Source organism: Plecotus auritus, assembly GCF_963455305.1.
Source record: "Plecotus auritus genome assembly, chromosome: 3".
NCBI lineage: Eukaryota > Metazoa > Chordata > Mammalia > Chiroptera > Vespertilionidae > Plecotus > Plecotus auritus.
Genome location: NC_137772.1, coordinates 131,525,731 through 131,553,585, shown reverse-complemented (window position 1 = coordinate 131,553,585; position 27,855 = coordinate 131,525,731). Strand labels below are relative to the sequence as shown.

The following is a 27,855-nucleotide window of genomic DNA, read 5'->3' as shown; positions in this document are numbered from 1 at the left end:
TCGATGCAATGATGGCCTGTGAAGATCTGCCTCCTGACTGATTCTCTAGTCCCCTCCCCCTGGACTCTAGAATGCTACACCTAGTGAGGGACCCCCTCTAATGGAATGTCAGAATCCAACATGGTGTATTCAGTGCCACTTCCAGCACAGTGTTCCATCGCGCTCTCTGAATCAGATCATGATGTGTATTCCAATTGGCACTATATTCCAATGCACAAATATAGTAAACTCTAACAGGAAACATCCCTGCAGTGGGAGATCCTCACAAAGTAATGTGCTATAATCAGATGGTGAGCTCCAAAAAGACCACCCTCCTTTATAAATACGACAGTGGGTTCCAGCAGGGAGTTGCTTCATAGCATGGCATGTTCCAGAGGGACTGTCTTTAGCCCACCAGGAGGAGCTGCTTCCGCTGAGAGGAGAGAGGAGGGAGTCTTGCCTTCGCTGGGGGTGCCCCAGACATCGCAGGCTGGGGGTGCCCCAGACATTGCAGGCGTTCTCAATAGGGCTGTGGTGGGGACAGAGGTGAAGGCTGTCCACTGGAGGGAGAGGGTGGCCCTGACCCCAGGTTCCTGGCTCAGGAGCCCCCTGGCTTTCAGCCACATCCTATAAGTGGGTCTCTTTCTCCCCAACTATCAGTCCCTCCTTCACTGGGGAGGGTCCACAGTCCTGGCTGGTGCCACCATCCAGATACAGGTGTTGCTTGGGCTGTGGCAGGCTGGGGTCAGGGGTGATGAGCTGTCGCAAGCGCTGTGGAGAGAAGAGGGAATGAGTGGGTATTGTTGGCGAGAGAGGCAAAGATGCTTTCTTGTGTCTGTATCTTCAAGGCCCAGCACAGAGCCAGGAACATGGGGGCAGCTCAGTACCATATGAGTGAATAAATAAATATTTTGAGAAGAGAGAAGAGGCAATAATATGGTGATTAAGAGTGTGAACTAGGTTCCACTTCTGGCTCTGTTACTTGTGCAATCTTAGGCAACCCATTTAACTCCTCTCTGCCTCATCTATAAAATGAGGATTATAAGAGTACATACCTCATAGAACAGTGTCTGACACAGGGTAGGGCATCAATAAGTATCTGGTTTTATTATTATTATTAATTTCCTTACTATTATATGCTCAATACATATCTATTACTATTTTTACTAGTAGTAATACTGCATTACTATCATTATTAGTGTTTGTGGTATCATCTCCCTTGCCCTTCTTGCCTTGATTGCTGATGTGAGGGCTGGAGTCATGACAACCTTCTTGTGACGATGAGGTGATACGTTTACAATGAAGACACAACATGCTCACGAATGCAGTGCAGGAATATAGGATGAGTCTGGTCCCTAATGCCCTCTTTAAGCAGCTGAACAAAATGCCAGCAACCCCTGTCTCTGATCTTCTTGATATGTAAGAAAAAAAAATAAGCCTATTTGCTTATTGCAGGTTGAGTTTTCTGCTACTTGTAGGCCAGATAGATTTCTATATTGTAATGTCTTTGTGACTATATATTCTTCCAGGAAGGCATGTCCCAAACTCTAAACAGGAGGCCTCTTGCACATGGTTCCCCACAAGGTTAAGGTAAGAAAAGACGCCGGGAGACTGTGTGGAATGAACCATGAGAGCCAGCTATCAGTTTCCTGAGAGCAAGAGATCTGTGCTCTGTAAGCCTTTGTGTCTGGGCCATTTATGTTCTTCTTTGTGACTTAGTTTCCCCTTAACCCTATGTCAGTTGACCATTGGTTAACCAGCCTCAATGATCTTTTAGAGGTCAGATTCTAAAGGTCTAGGACTCTGGGACTTTCTAATGTTTCTGAACATGAAACTATTAGACTGATCTTCCAAGACTTTTCTCTTTAAGGTTCTATTTGACTGAAGGGCTGCCCCACACTCACAGCTTGGCCCCAGCTGTAGTGTGCTGCCCAAGACCCACCTCTCTCAGTGCCCTCTTGAATGCGTCACTTCCCTCAGCCCCCTACCTTCTTGAAGGTACCCTGGGTCTTCAGGAGGGTAATGATGATGAAGAGTGGGACACAGACCATGGAGGAGAGAGCCAGGAACCAGCCAATGGAGTATCCCCAGGGAGGGTACACATAGATGTTGTTGTATTTGAGAGGTGTGTACTTGCTCAAGGAGAAGAAGAAAGTGGCCTAGAAAGAGTGGGGCAGAAGGCAGGGTGGTCAGACACAGATGAGATAGAACCAATGAAATTCTCTCCTCTCTACTTAAATGCACTGTGACATAGGACAATTTAAATATACTGTGGTTCATTTGCAAATGGCTTTTACTTTTTTAAAGCAAATCATGGGCCTAGGCATCACTCACATCAAAGACTGAGAAAGGAGGAGACATGAAGGAAAGGAAGAGAGACAGAGGAGCTCTAAGCAGACAGAGACCAATAACTGGGAAATTGGGCAGATGGCTAGAGATGCTATGAGAAAGGGATGGAGAAGGAATAGGAATAGATGATAAAGACAGTAAAGCAAACATATGGAGAAATAGCCCCAGAAAAGAAGGGCCAGGGTAACCAATACATCGGAGGGAATGGACCAGCCTCCCAAGATCACTGGACAGGCAGGGACAGAGCCCCAGAACTCAGGCAACCTGTTGCTCCTCCCCGCTGAGTCTGCTGCAGGCAGGAGAGAATAAAGGGGTAGCTGGGTGGGCACATACCAGGCAAAGTCCAGGGGTCAGGATGAGCCAGGAGATCTTTACCAGGGGCCATGGCCGGTAGCCAATCATGTCCTCAATGTTGTCATAGAAACGGTCTGCCCCTGCCCAGGCACAGTGGGGGAAGAATGAGAACAGAAAGGTGAGGACAGCTCATGGGTATTTGGGAAGGACTCACTTGGTAGCTCTTCCCCCAACCCTGTGAATGAGATGGGTACCTGGCACCCCAGACACAGTGCTGGGAGTTGGGGAGGGAGAAGGAGCTGCCACCAACAAGCCAGGGGCCCTGGGGTCACCCCCAACTCTGGGTGCAGTCTCTGTCCCCCTGTCATTGGATGAAGACTCCACAGTCCTAACCACAGAAGAGGGTGAGAGCCTACAATGGGGCTCGGTGCTATAGACACAGATGCTTGTTTATCTGCATAGCAAAGATGAATTCGGTTTCAAGTCAAAACACAAAACAGCAAGTGCGCCACTGCTCAAGCAGATACTTTCCGCTCTGATAGAGCCAGATCTCCACGGGAAGGGAGGGGAGGGAAGGGAAAGGGAGGAGAGGGAAGGGGAGGGGAGCATAGGCGAGAGATGGCAGGATGGGGAGGGAAGGGGGAGATCACTACTGAGAAGCCTAATTCTAGACTCCAGAGGAAGCCCCTGCATTCTCAGTCGCGCACGGGGAGAGGGCTGACTGGTGCACATGAAAACACTGATGTTTGGTTTTGTTTAATGGCCTCAGGTTTTCACATTTGTTCTATCTTCTAAGAAGTTAAGAGCCCCTGATTGGTAAAGGCACTTAGAAGACCCCTCTAGCCGCCCCTCACCAAAAAAAGATTTTTCCCTCTGGTCACTAAGGCAGGAAATGCCACCATTAAAGAGTCATTCCTTTGGCTTGTAAATTTCTCCCCAGTTAAAAACCAAATACTCTTGAATAGGTTTAACATATTAAGACTCATCAGCCATTTACACCTCACTGTGGTTGAGTTCATCAGACCCTCTCTGAGAACAAGTTTTGAAAAGGAGGAGGGACAATCGGGAAGACATCAGGTGCTTGAATGAGAAGGGAGAGAACATCTCCAAGGAGCAGAAAGGACACCAAATAGGAAGGCCAAGGGCAGCAAAATGAAAGCTTTCCTACTCATAGCTTGTTACAAGGCCCCAGTACATGGCACCCCGTACCCTCTCTGCCCTGAGCTTTGTGACTTTGGCAATGTGTACCCCAACCTGGTGCAGTGGAGCCAGACAGACCTGGAGTATGATGATGTCTCCTCCACTTACTAGCTGTGTGAGCTCAGGAAAGAGCCATAACTCTCTGAGCCTCACCTTCCCCGGTAAAGCGTTGTTGTACAGGTTGGGAGGTAGCAAGTGCTTGCATATAGCAGTGCACTGGCTCAGTAGCTAAAGGCTTCTCCCCTGTTGTTATGAGGCACAATAACAGTGAGGGTATGACAGCACTCAGCACCGTGGGTTAGTTATCTCAGAGCCGAGGGGCCGGGGCTGTGGGAAAAGTCAATGAAAGGCACAGTTCACCTTCGTGCAAGAAAGAAATGCATAACTGCCAAAACGGAAAAAGAATGGCTTTCCTGTTCATGGAAGAATTCAAGCAAAATCTGGGCGATAACTTCGTAAGGGACTGTGGGATCTGCACAGGATCAGAATAAATGGCCCTGAAGGTCTCTTTTAACTACAACTCCCGCCGGGGAAGGATCTCTGGCAGCCTGTGTAGCAAAGAAAAACCAAACTGCCCACTGATATTTATAATGGCCCTCACCCCTCAAGGAATTCGTTGTCATTATCCCCGCTCTTCCTGCATAATGCGAAATGCCTGGGTTCCCAGCGATGGATGCACTTACCACGTGAAAAGAACCAGGGCAGCGGTACAAAAACACAGAAATCAGAGGCTAGCACACCCTGTCCTTCATCCGGGCAAGTCCCACCCTTAGCTGGGTTCCGGAGCCCCCCCTCCCCCAACCCACTTACCATACACCCAGCTGATGCAAATTACTTCCGACATTGCGAGGAAAAGCAGGCATATGCCGCTGGAAGCGTAATAATCAAACAGCTGGAAGACGTACATCCCGCCCTGTGGAGAAGGGCGGGGAGCTGAGAACTTGGCCAGTGGGGGCAGGGACCACGCTCCACCACACAGCAACAGGGCAAGCCTCTGTCCACGGCTTCCTCCCCGGCCCATGGGAAGTTACTCCTTGCCTCCAGAAGGAGTTTGCTCTACCTCTCCCTGTCTCCTGGCCCCTCACTTAACATCAGGGCAACAATTCTCACATCTGCAAGGACGCTGGGACTGTGGTGGACATACACTGTTTGTTTGCCCAGCATTCCTCTCCCTGCTCCAGGCCTGAAGGAGAGGCATGGCTGGACGCTGGCCACGCTCTCCTGTGGGTGGTTGGGTGGCAGAAGTTACCTTCTTTGCTATCAGGAGGGCCATCTGGCTAAGAATGAAGTCACTAGAGGAAAGGGAACCGGGAGCTAGCGATGGGCACTTCTGACCATGTCATTAGAGCAGCTAGGTCCAACCATAGATAAAACAGAATATTTCTACTTGACCCCCAAACTCCCCTTTCTGCTTAAGCCAGCTTGTGTTTGGTTTCTAAAACCAAAACAGAGCTAACAAACAGAGATGGGTTCTACTGTGTGGTCCCTACAATCTCACTGTGAGGTGTCAACACCGCTGGTCAGCAGGTGAGAAAAGTGTGGCTCTGAGAAAGGTCAGCGGTGTCCCCATGGCTCCCTCACCCTGGAGCTCGGCCGCAGGTACCGCCCCTGCTCACCTCGGTGACCAGGAGGAGCCCTATCAGGTAGCACAGGATGGAAATGGCAAGGATGAGGAGCTCTCGCCGCCCGCTCCTCCGGAGTTGCCTGGGGAACATGTCCACGGAGGCTGTCACCAGGCACTCCACACAGACAAACTGTGGGCCAGGAGGGAAGCTGAGTGAGAGGGGCCCTGCCCTTGGGCCTTCCCCAGCACAGCCTTGCCCCAGCCTCCTCTCACCCCACTCCCCCTGCTGATGCAGGAGTGCAGCAGGCGGGGGGTGGGGGGGAGGGTACAAAGGGCAGACATGGGTGATGGCCAGGGGTGAGGCCATCTCTGCCCGTGGCCACATATCCACAACAGAGGGCCCCAGCAGTGAGACTTGGAGAGCAGATATGTGTTCTGTCCCCAAGGCTATGGGGGCAGGATGGGAAGCTTGAGCCAAGTATCTGGAAAAAGGCGGGAGGGTGCATCCAAGCATGGGGAAGGGTCAGGTGAGGGGGAACAAAGCAGTGGCCCCCTTACCAAAGATGGTCTCGAGATGTGGGGTCACCCAACTAACCCCTTTCCCTGGACAGCGGAAAGGGCCTTCAAATGTATGGTCAGGGGAAGGGGAGTTAGAGGGAAGGTAATGCAAGGAAATGCAGAAGCTGAAAAGACAGTCACCAGGGCAGCGCTGGGCAGGGCTGGGCCAGGCTGGGCAGGAATGGGCAGGAATGGGCAGGGCAGGGCTGGACAGGGCAGGAATGGGCAGGGCAGGGCTGGACAGGGCAGGAATGGGCAGGGCAGGGCTGGACAGGGCAGGAATGGGCAGGGCAGGGCAGGGCAGGGCTGGGCAGGGAAGGGCTGGGCTGGGTGACAAACCTGGCTGTCCAGCCCTAGGAAGATGAGCATGATGAAGAAAAGGCAGGACCACAGCTGGGATAAGGGCATCATAGTCACAGCCTTAGGGAATGCGATGAAGGCCAGACCAGGACCTGCCAGGACATAACACAATCAGGTGAGCCTAGGGCTCTCACTGCCCTCAGGGAAGGGCCCTCTCCAGAGGCACTGTGTATGTGCATGTGAGTGTGTGTGTGTGCATGTGAGTATGTGTGTGTGCGTGTGTGTGTGTGTGTGTGTGTGTGTGTGTGTGTGTGTAATAGGGGTAGTTCAAGAGGGCAGGGTGATTCCATTTATTATTCTGCTCTTCCCAGGTTCTGGGGAGCATGTTGTCCATCAATCCACCTTTCTCCATCCATGCATGCAACTGTGGGTCCATCCACCCATCCGTCCCCGCCTCCCTCCCTCCCAGGGTTATGGAGGCCCTGCTATGTGCCAAGCACCGCCCTCAATGCTAAAAGGCTCATAGGACCCCTGCTTTCCTGTAGGAAGATCTATGTTCTGACCCTCCTTCCCCTCAAGTCCCAGACAGCAATGTAACACCTACCGGACTCAGCCACTTCAGAGATGGGCACCGCCTGCTCTTGGGACATGAAGCCCAGAATGGAGAAGACCACAAATCCAGCCACAAAGCTGGTGGCACTGTTCAGGAAGCAGAGGGCAATGCAGTCCCTGCAGGCGGGTGAATGCAGATAAAACGAAGAAAAAGGGAGAACGAAATTCATATTTGAGGAGAGATCAGAAGACAGTAAGAGTATAAGAAAAGGAAGAGTGAACAGGAAGAAAAAAAGGAAGAAAAGGACAAACAAGGGATTGCAGAAGGCGAGGGGAGGGAAGGGAGACAGAAGAGGGAGGAAGAGAGAAATTCGGTCTGGGAAACGAACCCAGAATGCCAATTTCACACAACCTGTTACTCCTGATAATAAAGAAGGAAGTCTTGGGCCCACTGCAGGACCCGCCCTCCTCAGACGCCCGCCAGCAGGCAGGGTCCCCCAGGGCCCCTCGCCCATGTCCCTACCTGTAGCAGTTGTTGTGGTACTTGTTGTAGCTGCCCAGGGCTGTCAGGCACCCCTGACAGATGGCAAAGGAGAAGAAAATCTGGGTGCCCGCGTCCATCCACACCTACAGGGAACCCCAAGAACGTGGTGAGGGAGAGCGGAGGGAGCCCGGCGGGCCTGCTCCGTGTTCCCAGAGAGTCCCTTAATCCCAACTCTCACGGTCAGGGTCCATCTGTAACTTGATTCTGTGGGCACGAGGTAAGCACCAAATAAGAGTGTGTTACTTGGAATTCTTAGGTGGAGTCTGTCACCCATGGCAATGCCCCAGAGAAGGTGAGGCCCTCTGCAAGGGGAGCCTAGAGGCATTTGCTCAATTCAACATGCAGAGTGTGCCTTAGGCAGCCATGCTGGGCGTAGGGGCCACGGCATTGAAATAGAGAGAAGAAACGCCAAGCATCTTGGGGGTGGAGGGAGTGGAGACAAAGAATGTGCTCAGACAAGTCCTAGAGCAGGAAACACAAATGGTTGATGAATATGTGGGAAATATCCAACCTTGCAGTCATAAAAATTTTTTAAATAAACCAACAATATAATATTATTTTGGCCTATCAAATTGTCAATGATTAAAATAAATCATAATCGATCTCTCGTGGGCCCTGCTGAAACGCCGGCAGTGGAAGTCTGCATCCCTGCAGTGGGACAGTTCAAGAACCTGAAAATGTGCACACTCTTTGACTACTGTCAGGAAATAATGACCAGAGGTGTGGTCAAAGATTTAAACACAGGTGTTCATTGCAGCCGTACATACAATCGTAAGAAAACACATGGCCTATATGTCCCAAACAGGGGAAGGGGTGAGTAAATGACGATACTGGCCCCAGGTGTGACGCTCAGAGGCATGAGCCCACCCTCGCCAGCTCTACAGGCTCCCCAGCACTTCCTGGGACCTCAGGACATGATGGGTGAATGAATAGATGGACGGATGGATGGATGGAAGAAATACTATGCGAGTGTTAAAAATGGCATTTACAAATGAATAGCATGAAAAATGCTTAAATATAAGTGAAAAAACATATATCTCTATATACACTGAGTGGCCAGATTATTATGATCTCTGAACGCATAATAATCTGGCCACTCAGATTATTAGAGGCCCGGTGCATGAATTCGTGCATGGGTGGGGTCCGGCCAGCCTGGCCAGGGGTAGGAGACATGGGCAGTTGGCCGGCTTGCCTGCTGATCAAACTCCTGGTCGAGGGGACAATTTGCATATTAGCCTTTTATTATATAGGATATACACTGAGTGGCCAGATTATTATGGGTTCAGAGATCATAATAATCTGGCCACTCAGTGTGTAATTATCTCAACTATGTTATCGCTCTCTCCTTCTCTCTCACACACACACAAACACACACACACACCATCCAGCTAGGAAAAAATGATGGAAGGAAATATACTAAAATGCTAACAGAAGCCCTGGCCAGTGTTCCTACATGGTTAGAGCGTTGGCCCAGCACCAAAAGGGTGGGTTTGATTCCCGGTCAGAGCATATGTGGGAGGCAACCAATCGATGTATGTCTCTCACATCAGCATTTCTCTCTCCCTACCTCTCTCACTCTCTCTTGCCTTCCCTCCCTTCCTCACTCCCTTCCACTCTCTGAAAAGCAATGAAAAAAATATCCTCAGGTGAGGATTTTTTAAAAAAATCAAAATGCTAACAGACTGTAGTTGAGTGGTGGGTTTTTAGTTCCTTTTCATATTAAGTTTTCTCCAGTGGACATTGATTGCCTTTAAACCAGGAGGAAAGCAATCAAAGGCTTTCAAAAGTACAGATCTGGTTTGGGATGAGAGACTTTTGGGAAAATGATCCCCAGCACAGTTCCTACCTGGGGGTCCTTCAGGCGAGACAAATCTGGTTTCAGGTAATAGATGATGCCCTCATAGGCTCCGGGAAGTGTGACGCCTCGAATCAATAGGATGATCAGCATCAGGTAGGGAAACGTGGCTGTGAAATAAACAACCTTGGAGGAAAGCAGGTCAAAGTCACTCCTAATGTGGTCACAGCAGCCAGGAGGTGACAGGGACCTGCAGTGGTCTTCCTGTCACCCCTCCCCGGGAAGCACAAGCCATACCTAGCTCAGTGTCCAATACCTGAGAGACATCTGAGAGGGATGGACACATAAACTTTCTGTACCTTTCATTCCATGTTCCTGTGGGTGTTGGGCCCCCAGCAGAGTGTGAGATACACATCAACAGGGCCAGGGGGAGGAGGAAGGTCAGGGAGGGGTACGAGTTTCCAGCCGTAACATTTCAAAGACTATTTTTAAATCCAGAATCTGGTCTCCCTTAACCCCTTATTCTGGCTGTTCTCCACATGTCCCCTGGGGAGGGTGGCCTCCCTTCATCGGGGAGGGGGGGGGGCGGGGGCGGGGCGGTGAGGGCAAGGTTTGTACAGTGATCTATGAGTAACGGAGACTGTACTTTCCAGGCTGAAGGCCGGGGAGCAGCAGTGGCCTGAGCTCCAGGTATCCTGGAGACACTCAGAGAGGAATCCACACTGCCCCTGGCCAAGCTCAGCCCCTTACCAGGTGGTGGCAGAGTCCTTGTTATTATTATTACTATGGCTATTTTGTCATTACTGTCACTGTTTCATTATTATTTCAACAATCCATGGAATGGGGGGTGGGGTGCTGCAGGAGCAGGCTAGTCAAAGAAGTCGGGGCCTGTCTGTTTCTGCCTTTAAAGAGCATGAAGCATCAGTCTCAGCCTCTCTGGGTTGGAAATAATGCTCAAAGCTGAACTGTCTCAGTGCAATAAGCACTGTGGTCCATTCTTGGCTATAACCCCTTCAGTGATTGGAAACTCACCACCTCAAAGACAGGTCTGTGTGCTAGCTCAAGCTAAGCATTGTCTTGATGTGTTTGCTGTTAAATACAGAAAGCAAGTCATAAGAGTGTCTGATCCAGTCCTGACTCAGTTGGTTGGAGCATCTTCCCATGCCTCAAAAGGTTGTGGGTTCGATTCCTGCTCAGGGCACATACCCCAGTTGTGGGTTCGATGTATACAGAGGCAACCAATCGATGTTTCTCTCTCCTTCTCTTCCTCTCTCTCTAAAATCAATAAAACATATCCTCAGATGGGAATTAAAAAAAAAAAAAGAGTGTCTGATCCTAACTGTGTGATATACACACGTACTAGACACAGCTACCCACATACACACGAATAAAGGAAACTAGAAGGCAACACAGCAAAAGGTTAACAGAGGGATTCGTATATCCAACCTGCCATCGCGCTGATGGCTTGTACAATGCTTAGCTCTGACAGTGGGCCTTTTATGTCTCTGATTTTGCTCTGCATATTACTTACATAAAGAGGCCTTTTAAAATCATATCGAAAAAGGAAGGCTTTCCTTGTGTTGAACTAAACTCTGCCTTCCTATGATTTCCCATGTTCTCACCGGGCCTCTCCCTTAAACTACACTTTCTTTCCATTCTCCAGAAGGACGCTGTGAATGTCCCTGGGGGCTCTGGGGCCACAGAGAGCTTACCAGGGACCAGAGCACCTCACCTTGCCTGTGGTCTTGACCCCCTTCCAGATGCAGAAGTAGCAGATGATCCAGGCAAGCAGGAGGCACAGGGCCAGTTCCCAGCGCAGGGCTCCCAGGTCGTGAATGCCTGCAGTGATGCCCAGAACACGTCTCCTAATGAGTGGAAAAATAAATAAACAGGTGAAAGGCTAAAGGGGACAACTTGCCTCTGTCATCAAGTCTCCTGATTCTTAGAGCTGACCCCACAGATCTCATATTCCAGGCTTCCCCTGCCCCCACCCACTCCACCTTCCCATGGCCCTGCCATGTTCCCACCTGTTGTCTGTATGCCCCTGGCTGTTAGAAGACCAAATCACGTAATACCATAGGTATCTTTGTCTTTCTAACTCATTCAGATCTCTCTGTTGGAGAGAGAGAGAAAGAGAGAGAGAGAGGGAGAGGTGAGGTAAGGAATGTATAAATGAGTATATGGAGAGTAAATATTTACACATGCAGGCTGATGAGCAAGTATATGGGTATCAAGTGCAGGGGTGGAGTGTATAATAGTGCCTAAAGATGTGTACAGGAGTGATGGAAATGTGTGAGAGTGTGGGCACAGGTAGGTGTGTGGATGTAAGTGGTCATGTGGGAAAGTGAATGTGTGAGTGTAGGGTCTGCCCGTTTCTGTGGTGTAAATACTCCCACCTTGGCCACTGTGACTGAACATGGAGTTGGGATGGGATGTGTACAACCAGCTCTCCTAAATGGGTCCAGACTGTTTCCAGCACACTAGTGGACATGTGTGGGTAGATGTGCAAGTCTTGTGGGGGTGTAGGGTACAGGGGATGCGAGGGTATAGGGTGGATAGATGTGTGAGTCTGGGTGAACATAGATGGATTTGGGAGACGTAGGTGAACAACTGTGGGTAGATATGAGTGTCCCTTCATCTCTCAGTGATGTGTGGGGTGGGGTAAGTGCTGGAAAACATGCACAGAGAGCCTTAAACTTGTGCCCCAGGCCTCAGACATCCAAATTTCCTCTGCTTGAGGCCCCTTGGCCCGTGGCAACCAGGCCCACCACCTACTCCCAAAATTCTATGACAGGTGAGGTGAAGTTCTCAGAGGTTGTCACTGTGTTGGCTCCTGAGTGGTTCAGAAAGTCCATGCAGTGCTCTGTTGGGGAAAAAGTGAGGCGTGCATTAGCCAGGGATGAGATAGGAAGAGATGCCCTCACACCCTAGTACCTCTGACCCTCTGGTCTTGCGGCCTGGTGGTTGCCAACATTCCAGATCCCAAGAGCTTCCTTTGAAGCCCCCACCTCCAGAGTGTCAGGAATTGGCTGCTCGGGTGGTTCATGGGCTCAGCCCCCTACCCCATATGCCTCATTCTGCTCTTGTTCAGCCCACCAACCTCTGACACAATCCAGCCACCACAAGCCCAGCCCTTAGGGAGAGAACACATCCCAGGAGGTGAAATGATAGATACCTGTGTTCCAGGTATTGGTGCAGGTTGTCCAGGGCAGCTCAGAGGTGAAGGAGCTGAACAGATAGAAGAGGGCCCAGGCGAGAATGATGATGTAGTAGACATTCAAATAGGACTCAATGACCACAGATGCCAAACCAATGCCTTCCGGAGTGGGGGAGGGGCGGGAAGCAATAAGAGAATCCATGAGATCAATGTCAGCCCCAAAAAGTCACCTAGAAACTGCCAGTTATGATTAAGATACTAGGTGCTACAAAAAGAGAACCAGGTTTTATTTATTGGCCTGAGAAGCCATTTACAGACTGTTTTTCTGAGTAAGAAAAGCAGGTTATAGAACACTATCCTAAGCATCCTCCTATTTTTATAATATACTAGAGGCCTGGTGCACAAAATTCATGCACTGGGTCCCTCAGCCCGGCCTGCGCCCTCTTGCAGTCCAGGAGCCCTTGGGGGATGTCAGCAGCGCTGCCGAGGAGGCGGGAGAGGCTCCTGCCACCGCTGCTGCAGGTGAGCTGGCTCAGGGCCTCTGGCTGAGCGGCGCTCCCCATGTGGGAGCACATTGACTACCAGGGGGCAGCTCCTGCGTTGAGCATCTGTCCCCTGGTGGTCAGTGCACATCATAGCGACCGGTCCTTCTGCTATTTGGTCAATTTGCATATTAACCTTTTATTACATAGGCTATTTGATGTTGTTTTTTTATGAGAAAAATTCTGGAAGGATGGGCATCTAAAAATTAACAAGTGGTTCCCTAGGTCAGTGATTTTTCAACCTTTCCTTTTCATGATGCACATAAACTTACTAAAATTCTGCAGCACACTAAAAAATATATTTTTTTGGCCGACCTGACAAAAAAAGTAGGTATACTTTTGATTCATTCACACCCAACAGCTATTGTTGTGCTGGCTGTTGTCATTTTTTAACTTGGCAGTCTAAGGGAAAAGAGGTCAGTGTCCCTAACTAAATAGTCAGGAATTGCATGTTTTAAAAATTCTTGAGGCCCACGAGTTGAAAGTCACTGCTCTAGGTTATAAGATTTGAGTTCACTTCTTACAGTTTTTTTTCTTTTTGCCTATCTGCATTTTCTAGTTTTTCTAGTACAATCATACATCACTTGTAACATTTTTAAAGGGTGGGAAGAACACAGGAGTAAGTATGGAAATTTTGGTAAGAATCTGTCTCAAAATAAGAGCCAAAACCAGAAGGAAGTAGCAAGGAAAAGAGCGGTCCAGACCTGTGGAGCCTGCTCAGCCTAAATGCCATCGCCCCCTGGGGGGCAAGCGTGGGCGGCGAGTGACACGTGTCATTTGAACACCTAGCAGCAGTGGGGGCTTAGGGTGCAGCCAGTCTCCTGGGCCGACCCTAGGAGACTGGGGGTGCGGGGGAGGGGCGCGAGTGCAGGAGCAGTCACCCACCCACCCCGCCTTTGCCACGTTGGGTTAAAAGTAGCACAGCGCTGGCCGCGGTTAGTCTCGAGGTGTGAGAGCCAGCAGGGAGGGGTCGGGGGGTGGGGCAGCCCAGGAGAGGAGCTGCTTGTTCATCCTGCCTCGCGTCCCAGAGTATGTCAAACTCAAGAACTAACTAATGAAGAAGGTGGGAGACCTAGACAACCAGCCGAGGGCTGCTGGAACAATCCACGCTGACTGGCAACAATGCCCTCCGCCCCCACTCCGTGCCAGGCCCAGATTCCCATTGGCCTGGCAAACTCCAGGAGGGTTGGGGGTTGGGGGTTGGGGGGGGGGCGGGGACAGGGACAGAGACGGGGCCGCCTCGGGTTGGGCCACGGGAGGGGACGTGGCGAGGGCTCCCGATAGCTAGGGGGTCCCCGAGGAGCTGGCAGCCGCCAGTGCGAACAGAGCCGCACACCAAACAAGCAGCCACTGTGCGCGGAACGCGCTGTGCTCCCACTGCCGCCCACCCAGGAGCCCCACCCGCTAGGAGGCCGGCTGCCCGGCTGGAAGGGGCCCGCCCATCTCTGCGGGTGGGGATGGGGTGGAGGAAGCAGGCGCCCGCGTGTAAGCTGAAGGAGGCGGTGGCTGTGGGTGAGCTGAGGGGTGAGTTTCTTCAGTGCCTCGCCCTGTGCGCTCAGACTCCCCGGGAGGGTGGCGTGGGGCGGGGCGGGGCAGTTAGGCATGTATAGGGCAGGTAGTACAACCTGAACCGTCCCACCAACATAGGCGCACACAACTGGAGCGAGCCTTTGCTTGAGACCTTAGGCCTTGGGGTCTCTTCAATGGAGAAAATAAGAAGGGAGCAGCAGTCTCCCCCCAGCCCCCACCCAATGCTGGTTCTGCTCCCCTGCCCATGGCGCCCCTGTTGAAGTTAGTACCTGTGTGCTCAAGAGGCCAGCCCTGCTTGTGCCACCTCTGAGCTGGCTTGGCCCCAGGATAGAACCCAGCTGTGTGCTCTGCCTGAGGCACAGCACTCCTGGAACCCCAGAACTCTGGAGTAGAAACCTGAGTGGGCCAAGCTCCACCCTGCCCCAGTCCCTCACGGCTGCCCCCACAGGGCCCCATGAGGCCCAAGAGGAATCGGCCAGGCTAGCCGGCCTCCCCTCCCCCAGTCAGTGGTCAGGTTCCCAGCCTGCTCAGGAGCTAGTGTCCCTCGCTATGCCCACTTCTGTCCAGCCTACCAAGCTGAGCAGCAGCCCCAGGCAGCCTAGGCCCTGGAGCTCCCTTGGGGCTGACATGAGGGCGAGTCCTCTCTCCATTTCACGTATTCAAGGACCCTCTCAGGAAGGAGATCCCTTGGGTTTCTCTCCCACTGGCCCACAGGGGACTGGCCCAATCCACTTTAGAGGGGGTGGTGGAAGGACACCCCAAGCTGCTCACATTAGAGCCAACAGATGCAGAGAGAAGAGGGCAGGGGTTGTACCTAACATAATCCCTAACATAGGAAAGAGCATGAACCTTCAGCTCAGGTAGATCTGGGTTCAAATCCTTGGCAAATGACCTCATTTTTCACATCTTCAAAATGAGGTGACTAGAGTTATTATTAGAAGATTAGGTGAGGAACTGCACGGAAAGTGATGACATGAACCCTGACACACAGTAGGGCTCAACGGGTGTTAGACATCATCATCATCATCACTATTATTATATACTTTGGAGGCATGTCTGGGACCACACCATTTACTAGTACACAGGAACACGTTTTCCAGGAAGCTGGTGAAGATGAAGCTTCAGGGTCCCCCATTTGCAAGGCTCTGCTCCTGATTTTTCATTTGTGACCTTGTATTGACTTTCTTGAGGAGTGCCTTCCTCCTCAGGATGTATAAGCCTGATGATATTTCCTAAGTCCCCCACAGCACTTAGCACAGTATGACAGTGGTTGAATGACAAGGTAGTGAGCAGATAGGAACCGAGAGTCAACGGTGGGATGAAGGCAGGCTGGTGGCCTGCGGGGAGGTGGGCCCGGGAGAACACTTACCTTGGAGAAGGGGGCAGATCTTCCTCCAGGCTGTGACGCTCCCTTGGCTGGTGTACTGGCCCAATGCCACCTCCAAGAAGAACACCGGGATGCCACAAGTGAAGAAGAAGATGAAATAGGGGATGAAGAAGGCTCCTGCAGAGGAAGAAGAGGTATGGGCTGAGCCTTTAGCCTAGGCCTTCATCTCCCTCCTCACCCCTCCCAAGGGCACAAGTTGGCTTCCTCCTATCTGTGCCCAAGGACAGGCAGAAAATTTTCCAGTCTGAACCTTACTCAGGACAGGAAAGATCTTGGAAGGGAAATTTCGGTGGAAATCCTAATGTATGCGCTATTTATTTGCTCAGTGTGCTTCACAAATCTAGGCAATTTATTATTTTTGGAACAAAAACATGTGTTCTGTATAATTTTATATGCTTATTAAATTATCACGTTTGTTACATTTTAGAGAAAAACAAATAAACAAAAACACCTTGGAAAAATTCTTTTCCCTCTAATAATTTCAGAGGGATTTTTCACTCCACTAGGCTCTGATCTGAACTGGGCTCTCAGCACAGAAGGCCATTCCTCTGCTCAGCCCCACTCTCAAGAACTGGGGTGTCAGCCAGCCAGGTGATCAGGCACTGACTACAGGCCCTGACAGGAGGCGGGACCTAACAGACATCCAGCAAATTACATATGAGTGAATTTGAAGGCAACCCTAAGCCCACAGTACCCACTTCAGTCACAAAGACATACCTCACCTCAGAAGTATACCCATGGGCCGATGGGTTATTGTTTATTGCACAATAATAACACTTAGCACTTATTTGGTGTTTACTGTATGTAAGGCACTCTTCTAAATGCTTCACCAACATCAAAATCCTCACACAACAACCTACCATTATGTCCATTCTACAGATGAAAAACTGGGGCCACTTTAAAGATTCAAAAACTGAGACACAGATGAGAAAAGTGAGGCACAAACTCAAGTGGTCTTAGTCTGTACTCCTAACTACTACATCATAGCCGTAGTCGGTTTGGCTCAGTGGATAGAACGTTGGCCTGCTGACTGAAGGGTTCCGGGTTTGATTCTGGTCAAGGGCACATGCCTGGGTTGTGGGCTCAATCCCCATTAGGGGATGTGCAGGAGGCAAGCTGATCAATGATTCTCATCATTGACTAGAGATTCGTGCACAGATTCTTGCACCGGTGGGGTCCCTCAGCCTGGCCTGCACCCTGTCGCAATCCAGGACCCCTTAGGGGATGTTGGACTGCCAGTTTTGGCCCGATTCCCACATGGCTCAATCCCACTCAATTCAGCACTGCTGCGCCTGCCGTGGGAGTGCACTGACCACCAGGGGGCAGCTCCTTTGTTGAGCGTCTGCCCCCTGGTGGTCAGTGCGCATCATAGCAAACGGTTGTTCTGCCGTTACATTGATTTGCATATTAGGATTTTATTATATAGGATACTAGTGGCCCGGTGCATGGATTTGTGCACATTGAAAAGAAATTAATTAGAAAGTGGCTAGTGGGGTGGGACTGGGCAAGACAGGCCGGACATGCCCTGGAGCCAATGTCACGCAGTCCCAACCTGGCCGGCCACACCTGGGACAGCGCTGCAGCTCCAAGGGCATCTGCGAAGTGAGCAGGGTCCCTCCGGCAGGTGGGGTCCCTCTGCCTGGCCTGCGGGGATCGGGCCAAAACTGGCAATCTGACATCCCCTGAAGGGTCCCAGAGTGCGAGGGAGCACTCTGCAAAGTGGCTGTCACTCAGCAGCTCCTGCGTTGAGCGTCTGCCCCCTGGTGGTCAGTGCACGTCATACCTATCAGACGGTCGGCTGGTCAGCCAGTCACTTAGCCTTCTAAACAGAGAGATAGATGTTTCTATCTTCCTTTCCCTTCCTCTCTGAAATCAATATATTTATTTATTTATGTTATCATAATATGTTTTAACTACTACATTATAATGTCTCTCAAGCAATCCATATTACTTTGTAGAAAAATAGAAAGTACAAAGAAAAAGAAAGGAAAAAGCATTATATATCCTTCCAATTTCTTATAAACATACAGACATATGTATTTCTTTTTTGGAAAAAAATGAGACCCTACTATATATTATTTCATAACCATTTTAAAATGTATATCATGAATTCCTTTTGATATCAGTAAATACATCTCTATGCCATCATTTTACTGGCTGTATAGTATTCCATCTTGGGCATCTGTCCTAGTTTATTTTATCAGCATGTCCTTTGGCCTTTTCTGTTGATTCCTAAGAAAACTGCTATGATGCAGACCATCATCCACATCCTATGCACTTGTCTAATCTGCTCCTTAGTATCAATTTCAACAAAGGAATTGGTGGGTCGGAGGGTATACACAGTTTTGGGGTTTTTTTTGCTTTTTTTGTTAAAATATATATATAACATAAATTTTACCATTTTAACCATTTTTAAGTATACACTTCAGTGGCATTAAGTAAGTACATTCACACTGTTGTACAACCATCACCACTATCCATCTCCAGAACTTTTTCAGCCATCACAAACTGAAACTCTGTACCCATTCTCCTCTCTCCCCAGCCCCTGGTAACCACCATTCTTTTTCTCTCTAAATTTGCCTTTTCTAGGCACCTCATATAAAACGAATCATACAGTACTGATCCTTTTGTGACTGGCTTAGTTCACTTAGCATAAGGTCTTCAAGATTCAGCCATGTTGTAGCATGTGTTAGAATATCCTTTCTTTTTTAAAAATATAATTTTTATTGATTTCAGAGAGGAATGGAGAGAGAGAGAGAGAGAGAGAGAGAGAGAGAGAGAGCTATAAACATCAATGATGAGAGAGAATCATTGATCAGCTGCCTCCTGCATACCACTGGGGATCAAGCCTGAAACCTGGGCACCTGCCCTGACTGGGAATCCAACTGTGACCTCCTGGCTCCTAGGTTGATGCTCAACTGCTGAGCCACACTGGCCGAATTTATATATATACTAGAGGCCTGGTGCACAAAATTCATGCACTCAGAGGGGAGGGGGTCCCTCAGCCCAGCCTACACCCTCTCATAGTTTGGGAGTCCTCAGGGGATGTCCAACTGCCACAGAGGTGGGACAGGCTCCCACCATCGCCACTGAGCTCGCCAGCCGTAAGCCCAGCTTCTGGCTGAGCGGCGCTCCCCTGTGGGAGTGCACTGACCACCACCGGGGGGGGGGGGGGGGGGGCGCTCCTGTATTGAGCATCTGCCCCCTGGTGGTCAGTGCACATCCTAGTGACCGGTTGTTCCACCGTTCGGTCGATTTGCATATTAGCCTTTTATTATATAGGATTTGAGTTCTTTCCACTTTTCAGGTTGGACATTTTTTAAAGATCTTTCACGTGCATTTCCAAATTGCCCTCCAAAATTTGTGTACCAATCTGCATTCCCAACAGCAACACATGAGAAGGATTTGTGGGTCTTTAGGCCCCAGGGAGCCATGGCCAGCCAGTAACTCTACCCCAAGTTCTGAAGTCCTTTACGTCCTGAGTAACGCTAGAGCATCAGTAACCCCAGTCTAATCAGCACCACTGACTCTGGTTTCCTGGCTTAGAGAGTTGCAGGGATTCGGCTGGGAGTGGTGCTCAGGAGAAGGAATGTGGCTGGGAGACTCCCCAGGGAGCACTTTATAGGAAGTCAGTGGGGGCACATGACCCAGAGGCTCCTTCCCACCTGCTGTGTGATGACCCTTCCCCTCTAGTCAAGGAAATGGCTTTGGTTCTATTATTGAAACGGAGACTTCTGCCCCACAGAGGAAGGGGCCCTCAGGAGGCCTAGAGCTGGGCCTGCCTCAGGTTGAGTCCACCCAGAAAGGGAGGGACTAGGCTTGGGCCTTTGGGACAGTGGGAGGAGATTGGGTCTAGATGGACTATAGGGGTGCTTTCCCTCTGGATTTCCAACACATGATCACTGCAAACACCCTCCCCTCCACCTCCCTTGGGAGGTGATCCTGGCTCAGTTGTATCGGTACCTGCCCAGGCATGGGCACAGGCAGTCTGTGATGCCACAGGGAGGCCTGTACAACTCTCCCTCCCGCTGCGCTAAGGTGCGCCGGCACCTCAGAATCCCTGCCACACACTCTCCCCTGAACTGCTGACAATCAGAAAACTCAGAATTTCCTAAAACTCTCTTTTGGAAGAAATAATTTGAGGATGATCTGTTTTGGTGACTCTCTGCTTTTTCATAACCAAAGACATTATTACTTTACTAGAGGCCTGGTGCATGAAATTCGTGCACTCGGAGTGGGGGTCCCTCAGCCCGGCCTGTGCCCTCTCACAGTCCGGGAGCCCTCAGGGGATGTCCAACTGCCACAGAGGCGGGAGAGGCTCCTGCCACCACTGCTGCGCTTGCCAGCTGTGAGCCCGGCTTCTGGCTGAGCAGCACACCGCCTGTGAGAGCGCACTGACCACCAGGGGGCAGCTCCTGCATTGAGCGTCTGCCCCCTGGTGGTCAGTGCTCATCATAGCAACCGGTTGTTCTGACGTAAGGTTGATTTGCATATTAGCCTCTTATTATATAAGATTACTCTTTCATTCCTTTTGAAAGATTTTTCTCTACAGAACTATGTATTAGCTAATGATTAATCATTAGTTAATTATTAATTAATAATCCATTGATAACCATTTTAACTAATAATTATTAATTATTTTAAATTAATATATTAGTAAAAACTATATTTAACTGCCACCCAGAGCTTATGGTCAGCTTGTGATAAACCATATTACCACACTGAGTTAGTACAATTCTAGCCTAAAGCAAAAAATTGACATTTAGGTCAGCCTGTGGAGTTCCCACATGGATCTATGATAAGTCGTCCAGATAAGGAAATTACTCCCTGGACCTTCACTACTACCTTCCTAAAGCCCCAAAGACCAGTGACCCCAGAGGGAGACCCCGACCTCACTTAGCCCCTGGCATTAAAGGGAACGTGATCAAGGCAGCATGTCTTTCCCAAGTAGTTGGGTTGGGACAGAGCTAAGTGAGAACATAGGTGACAGAAAGGAACACAGAACCTGCACAGTAAATGTGATCTGGTCTTGCCATTTCCCAGGTGACCTGGCTCAGCCTGTCCCTGCACACTGTCATAGGTGCTTGTCTCTCACCCCGCCCCATGGTCAATACAGAGGTCACGGCCACAGCTGCAGCCACCAGGCAGGACAGAGGCAGGGTGGGCACTGGAACCTGGGCTGGCATTGTCCCTTCTTTTCAGATAGCAAGGCGAGAGGCATGCAGCGGTGTGGGAGCCAGCAAACCTTGCTTCCGGGAACTACTGCTGCCATCAGCTCTGTGGTTTGGGGTGTCCTCTATGAAATGAGGGCTCTGCCTAGATCATCTTTAGCTCTAGCTCTAACATCCTATGTGTCCATGAAACTGTGGCCTGGGATAAAGAAGTAGGTCACTGATCAACCGAAGGACTTGTATGCTTGCATATAAGCATAACCAATGGACACAAGACACTTGGGGGGGCGGTGAGTGCATGTTCTGGGGGGTAGGGGAGGCCGGGGGAAGGTCAATGGGGGGAAAAAAGGAGACATATGTACTACTGTTTGTAATACTTTAAACAATAAAATAAAAATTAAAAAAAATAATAAAAAGGGGCGCACTATTGATAAAACAATAACATGGAAAAAAATAAGAAGTAGGTCACTGCCTCTACCTCTTCTTCCTGCCTCCCCTCATCTCTGGTCCAGCATTAGTCCCCCACTCCCAGTTTTGGCTCCGTAGCCCTGACCTTCCCAGGAAATCTTATTTCTATTTCTTTGGTGTCATTGGTTCAAGCAGTTTGTAATAATAACTGAGCAAGACACATGGTAGATACTCAGTAAAAATGTGTCTAATTAAATATAGAAAGTGTTTCAAAGGATTTTCTAAATAATGGTTACCTTTCAATGAGAATGTTTCTTGTTTGTTTGTTTTTTACCTTCCAGAATATTTCTAATGTCCACTATAAACATATATTATTTCCACAAGAGTACAGGTATTTCAAAAGGCAAGCATGGATCTGGCCAGTCGCAAATAAATTCATAGAAATATGAAACATTCCAAATAGGTAAATCCATAGCCACAGAAAGTAGATTAGAGGTTGGCAAGGGCTGGCAGGAGAGGGAATAAGGAGTGACTGTAAACAGGTATGGGGCTTCTTTTGGGGATGATGAAAATGTCCCAAAATTAATGGTGGTGATGGTTGCACAGTTCTGTGAATATACTAAAAACCATTTAATTGTGCACTTAAAAAGAGTATTCTGGCCCCTCCCTACCATGCCCCTGCTCATTTTTACTACCAGTGCTGAAGAATAATAAAATTATCTTTCTTTAATTTAAAAAAAAATCATAGACAAGATAATATCTTTCCACTGAATGAAACTCCTCAGTGGTTCCCACCTCACTCAGAGCAGAGCCTGCAAGACCTGGGCCACTGCTCCCCGGTTCGGAGTGTTCTGCACCTGATCCGTCCACGAGAGTCGCTCCCTCACCTCCTTCAACTCTTTCGTCTACTGTCCCCTCCTCAGTGAAACATTTCCTGGTATCGTAGTTTATATTTCAAACCCCACGCCCCCACCCTATGGCCCAGCATTCTCTGTCCTCTTCCCGGCTTTGCTTCTCGCCATTTCACTCATCACCATTGACATGCCACATATTTTACCTATTTGTCTGTGATCTGCCACCCTTCACTAGCAGACAACATGTGGAATATGTTCTGTTTTGCATCTAGAACAGTGGCTGGCACATGCTATGCCCACAATAGTATTAGCTGAATAAATGAATGACTCCTGTCAACACTGGCATGCGTACAGAGTAATGAAGGAGCTTATTAAAAACTCAGACTCCTAGGTCCTGCTGTTGCTCATTTAATCTTTGCTGTGGCCCTGTGGGGTATCCTCGCCATTTCACAGAGGGGGACACTGAGGCCAGTGGTGGAGCTAGAACTCGAACTCAAGTCCTCTAGCTCCATCCCAGCCTCCTTCCATTTTACCACAATGCCCAGGCAGGAGGCACCCAGGTGGGCACTGCCTGGTGATCAGGGCACAGCTCTCCCCACCGCGCCTACCTCAAAATGAACTCACCACCTCCATTTTTGTAGCAGAGATAAGGAAACCTCCAGACATTGCCCAGCCCAATGATCTCCCCGGCCACTGACAGCACAAACTCCATCTTGTTGGTCCATTGGCCCCGATCCTTCACCTGGTCCTCGCCTTCCTGGTCCAGCTTCTCTCCCTCCTCAGGGACCCAGGTCACCACAGGAGGCACATCCTCGTGGACTGTCACTTTCCTGTCCATGGCCCCGTAATGGATCCAGAGGCCGCCGAGCTGGGAGTGGAGCTGGATGGTGAGAGAGGCACGGCCTGGTGGGAGGAGAAGGAATGAGCTGTGCAACCCCAACGCATGCCTGCCATCCCTGCTTTCTCCATCCTAATCTTTCATTATTGTTGGAATGTTGCTTTGATGTTGTTGGAATGTTGCTTTAATACTGATTTTCTTCTGAAGCTCTCAATGTCATTTACACCTAAAGTTACACTTTGCTCTCATGACTCTGAAAACAAATAGGGACCAAATCTTAGCTTGCCCATTTTGCAGATGGGAACACCCAGGCCTTGACAGATGAAGTGACTTGCCTAAACCATTTAGAACTATATTTAAACCCAGGCTTCTGGCCTTTTATTCCGGGTCCCTTTTGATCTTCACAGCCAGCCATCTGTGTGCCCCAGCTCCTCAGCCTTCAGGCCAGAAGGGATCAAGGCTGTCAGGGATGATAGGAGGTCAAAGGGCAGATGTGGCCTAGGTGACTGCATGGTTTTCTGCTGGCCAGCTGTGTGCTCATCCCTGTGCCAGAGTGATCGACCAACTCAGGGTAAACATGGGAGCCAGCTAGCTCGAGACATCTGATTGGGAGGAAAGGGGAAGGTGGGGCCTCTGAGCAAGGCCAGATGAGGACTAGGATTGGTGCCAGGACCAAGGGTAGGCCTTCAAGGGAACCCTGTTCTTTTTCTCTCAGTTGTACCTCTGTCCTGAAAACAGGGTGGGGTCCTGGTGATAGAAGGGGTCACCAGAGCGATTCTCACTTGGTAGGTGGTCTTCTCCAGATCACAGTGACCCCTCAAGGAAAGGGTCAGAAGTAGCTGCATATCATAGCAGGTCGCTGCCCTTCCCTACTCTCTGCTCTACTAATGAGCCCAAAGCTCCTTGGACTTTCAGGAAAATCACGTGGGCCACTCACTTTTACTCTGCCCGCTTGTTGTCTATTTGTCAATGGCCACAACACAGATGGCTGCAGCTGGTGTTGTACCTAAAAATCGTTATTTGCCTCCCCTTCTCTCTCCCCCACCCCACCATCTCCCTGAGGCTACCTCTTGCCTCTGTTTCCCTTGGGCTGCCAGGAGGAGGTGCCAAGAGTGCAGAGGGAAGCACCCATCCCCCGCTCCTCCCCTACGAAGTAAGGGCGTTGGGGCATCAAGTCACTCAGAGCCACCAAGTGCTCCATGCTTCTCCATGGCTCTGCGGAAACACAGGGTCCTTTTTATTAAAAGAAGAGTCTGTGTTTATTTGTTGGTCCTTTTAACCCAGGCAACAGCCCAAGTCCAAGTTGGTTAGGAAGGTGTGGCAGGAGCCATTTGAGGTTATGGAAATTTTTGAAGGTGACTTGAAGGGTGCAGGTTATCCCAGGAATGGGAAAGCATGTCAGGGTGAAATTCCGGTATTGGCACCTACTCAGAGGCTGCTATTGCAAGCTCAGTCCAGGCGGGGAGATGAGGAGAGAGGCACACAGTGGAAACCAGAGGCCTCAGCCTCTGATATAAGGGAGGATGAGTGGAAGAAGGGAATGGAGCAAGCTCCGGTTCAGAGTAACAGCAGACCTCAGGGGCCTTGAGAAGCAGAGCCTCAGGTTGAAAGAGCAGGGTAGTCTCACCCCAGGGGGAAAGTTGATGATACCTGAACCAACTGTGAATGCTGCTACAGAATTTAGGCTGGGGCACCCTGAGGATCGGCCCTTGAATCATTATCAAACAAATGAATGGATGGATGGATGGATGGATGGATGGACTAAAAAACATTGATGAAAAAAGCATCAGACAGAAACCAAAGTTCTAGTCCAAACCTAGCTAATAATAGTAATAAGTTAACATTTGAGTAAGCTCTGTCCTAAAAACATACATCTTTATATACATTATTACATTTCATCTTCATAAAAAATCTTTGACGTAGGTATTACTATTAACTCCCTTTTATAAATGAGGAAATGCTCAGAGAAATTAAGAACAAGAACTGAGCACAGCAGGTGCTCAGTAAAAGCTTTTTTGAATGGTTGGCATAAACTTACCAAAGCAGTAAGTGGTGGAGCTGAGTCTCTAACTTGCTGTGTGACCTTAGGCAAATCACACTTCCTCTCTGTGCTTTATGCTTCCTAGAAGAGAGAATAACCTCTGCTCAGTAGGGGTATTGGGAGGGCAGAGGATAAAAAGAAGATCCTTAAAAGACAAGGAGAGATGATTGCCTTTGCTTGCAAGCCATAGGGTAGCTCAGCTCAGGATGAGCTCAAGCACAAGAGTTGTCAAAGGATGTCAGAAGACAAGCCTTGCTGCTCCCAGACAGAAGCAGCTATTTCAGGGCTAAGCTGTCCTCAGCAGTGAGAGGTGGGGAAGGAGTAAATGAGGGGAACCAGAGGAGAGTGCGGGATCAGGAAGCAAATCTCAGAACCCAGTTTGGCCATAGGATTTGGGTTGTATCACAGATGGGATGGAGAGAGAAGAGAACATGAACTCGTGAACTGACACTAATGTGACTTTTTTTTAGTTTAAAAAAAAATGTTATTGGGAGGACCATAGCTTACGGGTAAGAATGAAACACCGGAATGGCAGAAGGAAAGTGCGGGCATGTGAAAGGAAAGCTGGCCCAGAGCCATGGTAAGTCACGGGGGAACAGGCTTGATTTGAGCAACCGGGCTTCAGGTTAGACTCGGGGAACAAATGTCCAGGAAGATGTTAGGCATCAAAACAAGCTGTACAGAGCTCTCCTTCCTGGGTTACTTTTAAAAGCCAGAAGGATAGTACACCTGGCCCTCCTGCTACCCTCATCCCACCCCCACTGTGCCCTTCCACTGAAGCCCATTTGCTAAGGATAAACAACAGTGTTATCCACAGTCAGGATGACTTCCAGCGATCTCCCCCTTCCCAAGTCCACCCCAGCCCTGTCACCTCTCCAGCCCCCAGCATCATCTCCCCAGGCTGCCCACCTGCTCTGCCAAGCTGGGGCAGGGTGTGGGGCATGCAATGGACCTCACCATACCTCAGTGCCCTCCAGAAGCAAAGAACCAACGGCCACACTGGGCTGAGTGCTGCCCATCGAGGAAATATTCAAAAGACAGCAAGTCCAAAATTAACTGTTTGTAGGAAGCAGGCATGTGGACAGAGGCCTGGCCAGGGTCTAGCAGAGGAGCAGACAAGTGTAGCAACGCTACTCCCCACATACTGCTGGGACCCCAGCTCAGCCCTGTCACATCCCAGGCCAGCATGGGACACCCCAGCTCCTGCTTCAGCCCACACCCACATACCAGTTGCTGTTTCCGTACACACACTGGTGCCATTCCCGTCACGTCCCTTTGCACACACATACCTGTGTGCATGGCACCAAAACCTGGCTCCCGTCTAGTCCTTCATACCCTGGGGGCTGCTTGGCTTGGCTGGTGGCCGCCTGCACCTTCCGTCAGCCCCCTCACAACCCCCTTCAGGCACCAGCATGCCCGTGCCTTCCCTGAGCCAGGCAGCTTCCTCCTCCTGCTCTACTAGTAGGGGGGCAGGAGCCCCTCGCTTGTGATTGCTAATTGCAGACCATGGGCCTTCAGGAATGGCCGAGGTTTCTCCTGTCTGCTTCTCTTCCCACATTGCTGGGCTCTGTCTGCTTCCCTCCCGCTCTTAGTCAGGTGATCACTCCTCCTTCACCCACTCCCTGTGGCCGTCCCCCACCTGTGGACTTTTCTGCTCCCCAGGCTTATTCTGGAGCAACTCAGATGCCGTGGATGGTGAGGGGGAGCTGGGACACCCCTTGTCCTGGGATCCTGAGCAGCAGACTTTGCTCTGGCCCAGTGCATTGCACCACAGACACACAGAGTCTGCCTCTCTGAGGACCCTCCCGGAGACTGCGAAGACAGATCCAGCCCCCCACCTCCTGCTCACCTCAGCCCCGATCCCGGCTCCTGTGGTCAGCTCAGCTCCATGCCTCAGGTCCCCAGGAGAGCCCAGGGAAGCCACTACGGGAATACCCAGAGAGACAGGACCTGAAAGGGAAATTGTCCTCCACCTTCGCTCCTTCTCCTGTCCTCCCAGCTCAGAATCCCATCTGAGCTGTTTCCTGGGCTCCCAGACAGAAAGTGACTGGCGTGTGCGTGTGTGTGTGTGTGTGTGTGTGTGTGTGTGTGTGTGTGTATTGGGAAGTGAAGGGACAGAGAAATACCATGAGCAACAGGAGGGATTGAGGTCAAAAGTTTGTGAACCAGGATTACAACATCTAATCTCAGTAAAGTCAAGTCCTCTGTCCCCAGTCCCCCACCCCCACTCTCTCCCTCCGCAGCCCCTCCCGCCCTCCCTCGTGCTGTCCCAAGAGGACCCCTCCAAGCGGGGCTCAGAGACGCAGATCCGACCTCAGCTCTCCTCCTTTGGTTCCTTGCCCTTTCCCTCTTCCCCCTTCTCACCTTGCCCGCTCCTGGTACCAGCTTCTTCTTAGGGATGAGGAGATGGGGACATACCGGCAGAGGCCAGCCCCCTCTCACCAGAGCAGAGGATGGAGCACCAACTCCCAGGCTGGAACCTCAGAGGGGAGTTGGCCTTAGTGACAGAGTACGGGAGGAGGGTGAATCACATGCTGGACTTTTCCACCAAGCACTTGCCCTCTGTGGTTTCGAGGCAGGCTCTGGACCTGTACAACAACTACCCTTTTCCTTGGGATTTTCCTAGAGAAAGTGCCCAGAGCACACCTCAAGGAACTCAAAGGACACAGGTTTGCAGTCACACCTGAGCTGGAACTCCTCCTCTTGTCCTTTACCGTCTTGGGAGCCTTCATTTATCAATCTGTAAAAGGTACCAGTACATAACAATACCCACTTTGTAGAGTTGCTGTGAG

General features: G+C 50.2%; 1 protein-coding gene across 5 annotated transcripts; it reads right to left on the bottom strand.

Moving 5' to 3' along the window:
* Positions 1-184: 184 nt before the first annotated feature.
* SLC6A12 (solute carrier family 6 member 12) lies at positions 185-27,157 on the bottom strand. Of its 5 annotated transcripts, none has more exons than XM_080662771.1 (16): positions 26,913-27,157; positions 25,061-25,144; positions 22,809-23,087; positions 15,734-15,868; positions 12,311-12,451; positions 11,911-11,998; positions 10,868-11,000; positions 9,187-9,321; positions 7,320-7,423; positions 6,849-6,973; positions 6,284-6,396; positions 5,439-5,576; positions 4,633-4,735; positions 2,662-2,762; positions 1,968-2,138; positions 185-750 (listed from the first exon to the last, which is right to left on the bottom strand). In XM_080662771.1, exons 3-16 carry the CDS (start codon positions 23,020-23,022, stop codon positions 607-609), a joined length of 1,845 nt encoding a protein of 614 aa, XP_080518897.1. In that variant the 5' UTR covers positions 23,023-23,087; positions 25,061-25,144; positions 26,913-27,157; the 3' UTR covers positions 185-606. The 5 variants fall into 5 exon arrangements, with proteins under 5 accessions (XP_080518897.1, XP_080518898.1, XP_080518900.1 ...); XM_080662772.1 differs by having other exon boundaries at positions 27,037-27,157; XM_080662774.1 differs by lacking the exon at positions 1,968-2,138 and having other exon boundaries at positions 26,913-27,155.
* Between the last annotated feature and the right edge of the window lie 698 nt (positions 27,158-27,855).

Coding starts and splice junctions, on each gene's coding strand:
- SLC6A12 (XM_080662771.1), bottom strand. CDS start 23,022: ATGGACAGGAAAGTGACAGTCCACGAGGATGTGCCTCCTGTGGTGACC. Junction 15,869..22,808: donor CTGCTACAAAAATGGAGGTG/GTGAGTTCATTT, acceptor CTTCCTCTGCAG/GAGCCTTCTTCATCCCCTAT. Junction 4,736..5,438: donor GGCTCCTCCTGGTCACCGAG/GTGAGCAGGGGC, acceptor CCTTCTCCACAG/GGCGGGATGTACGTCTTCCA.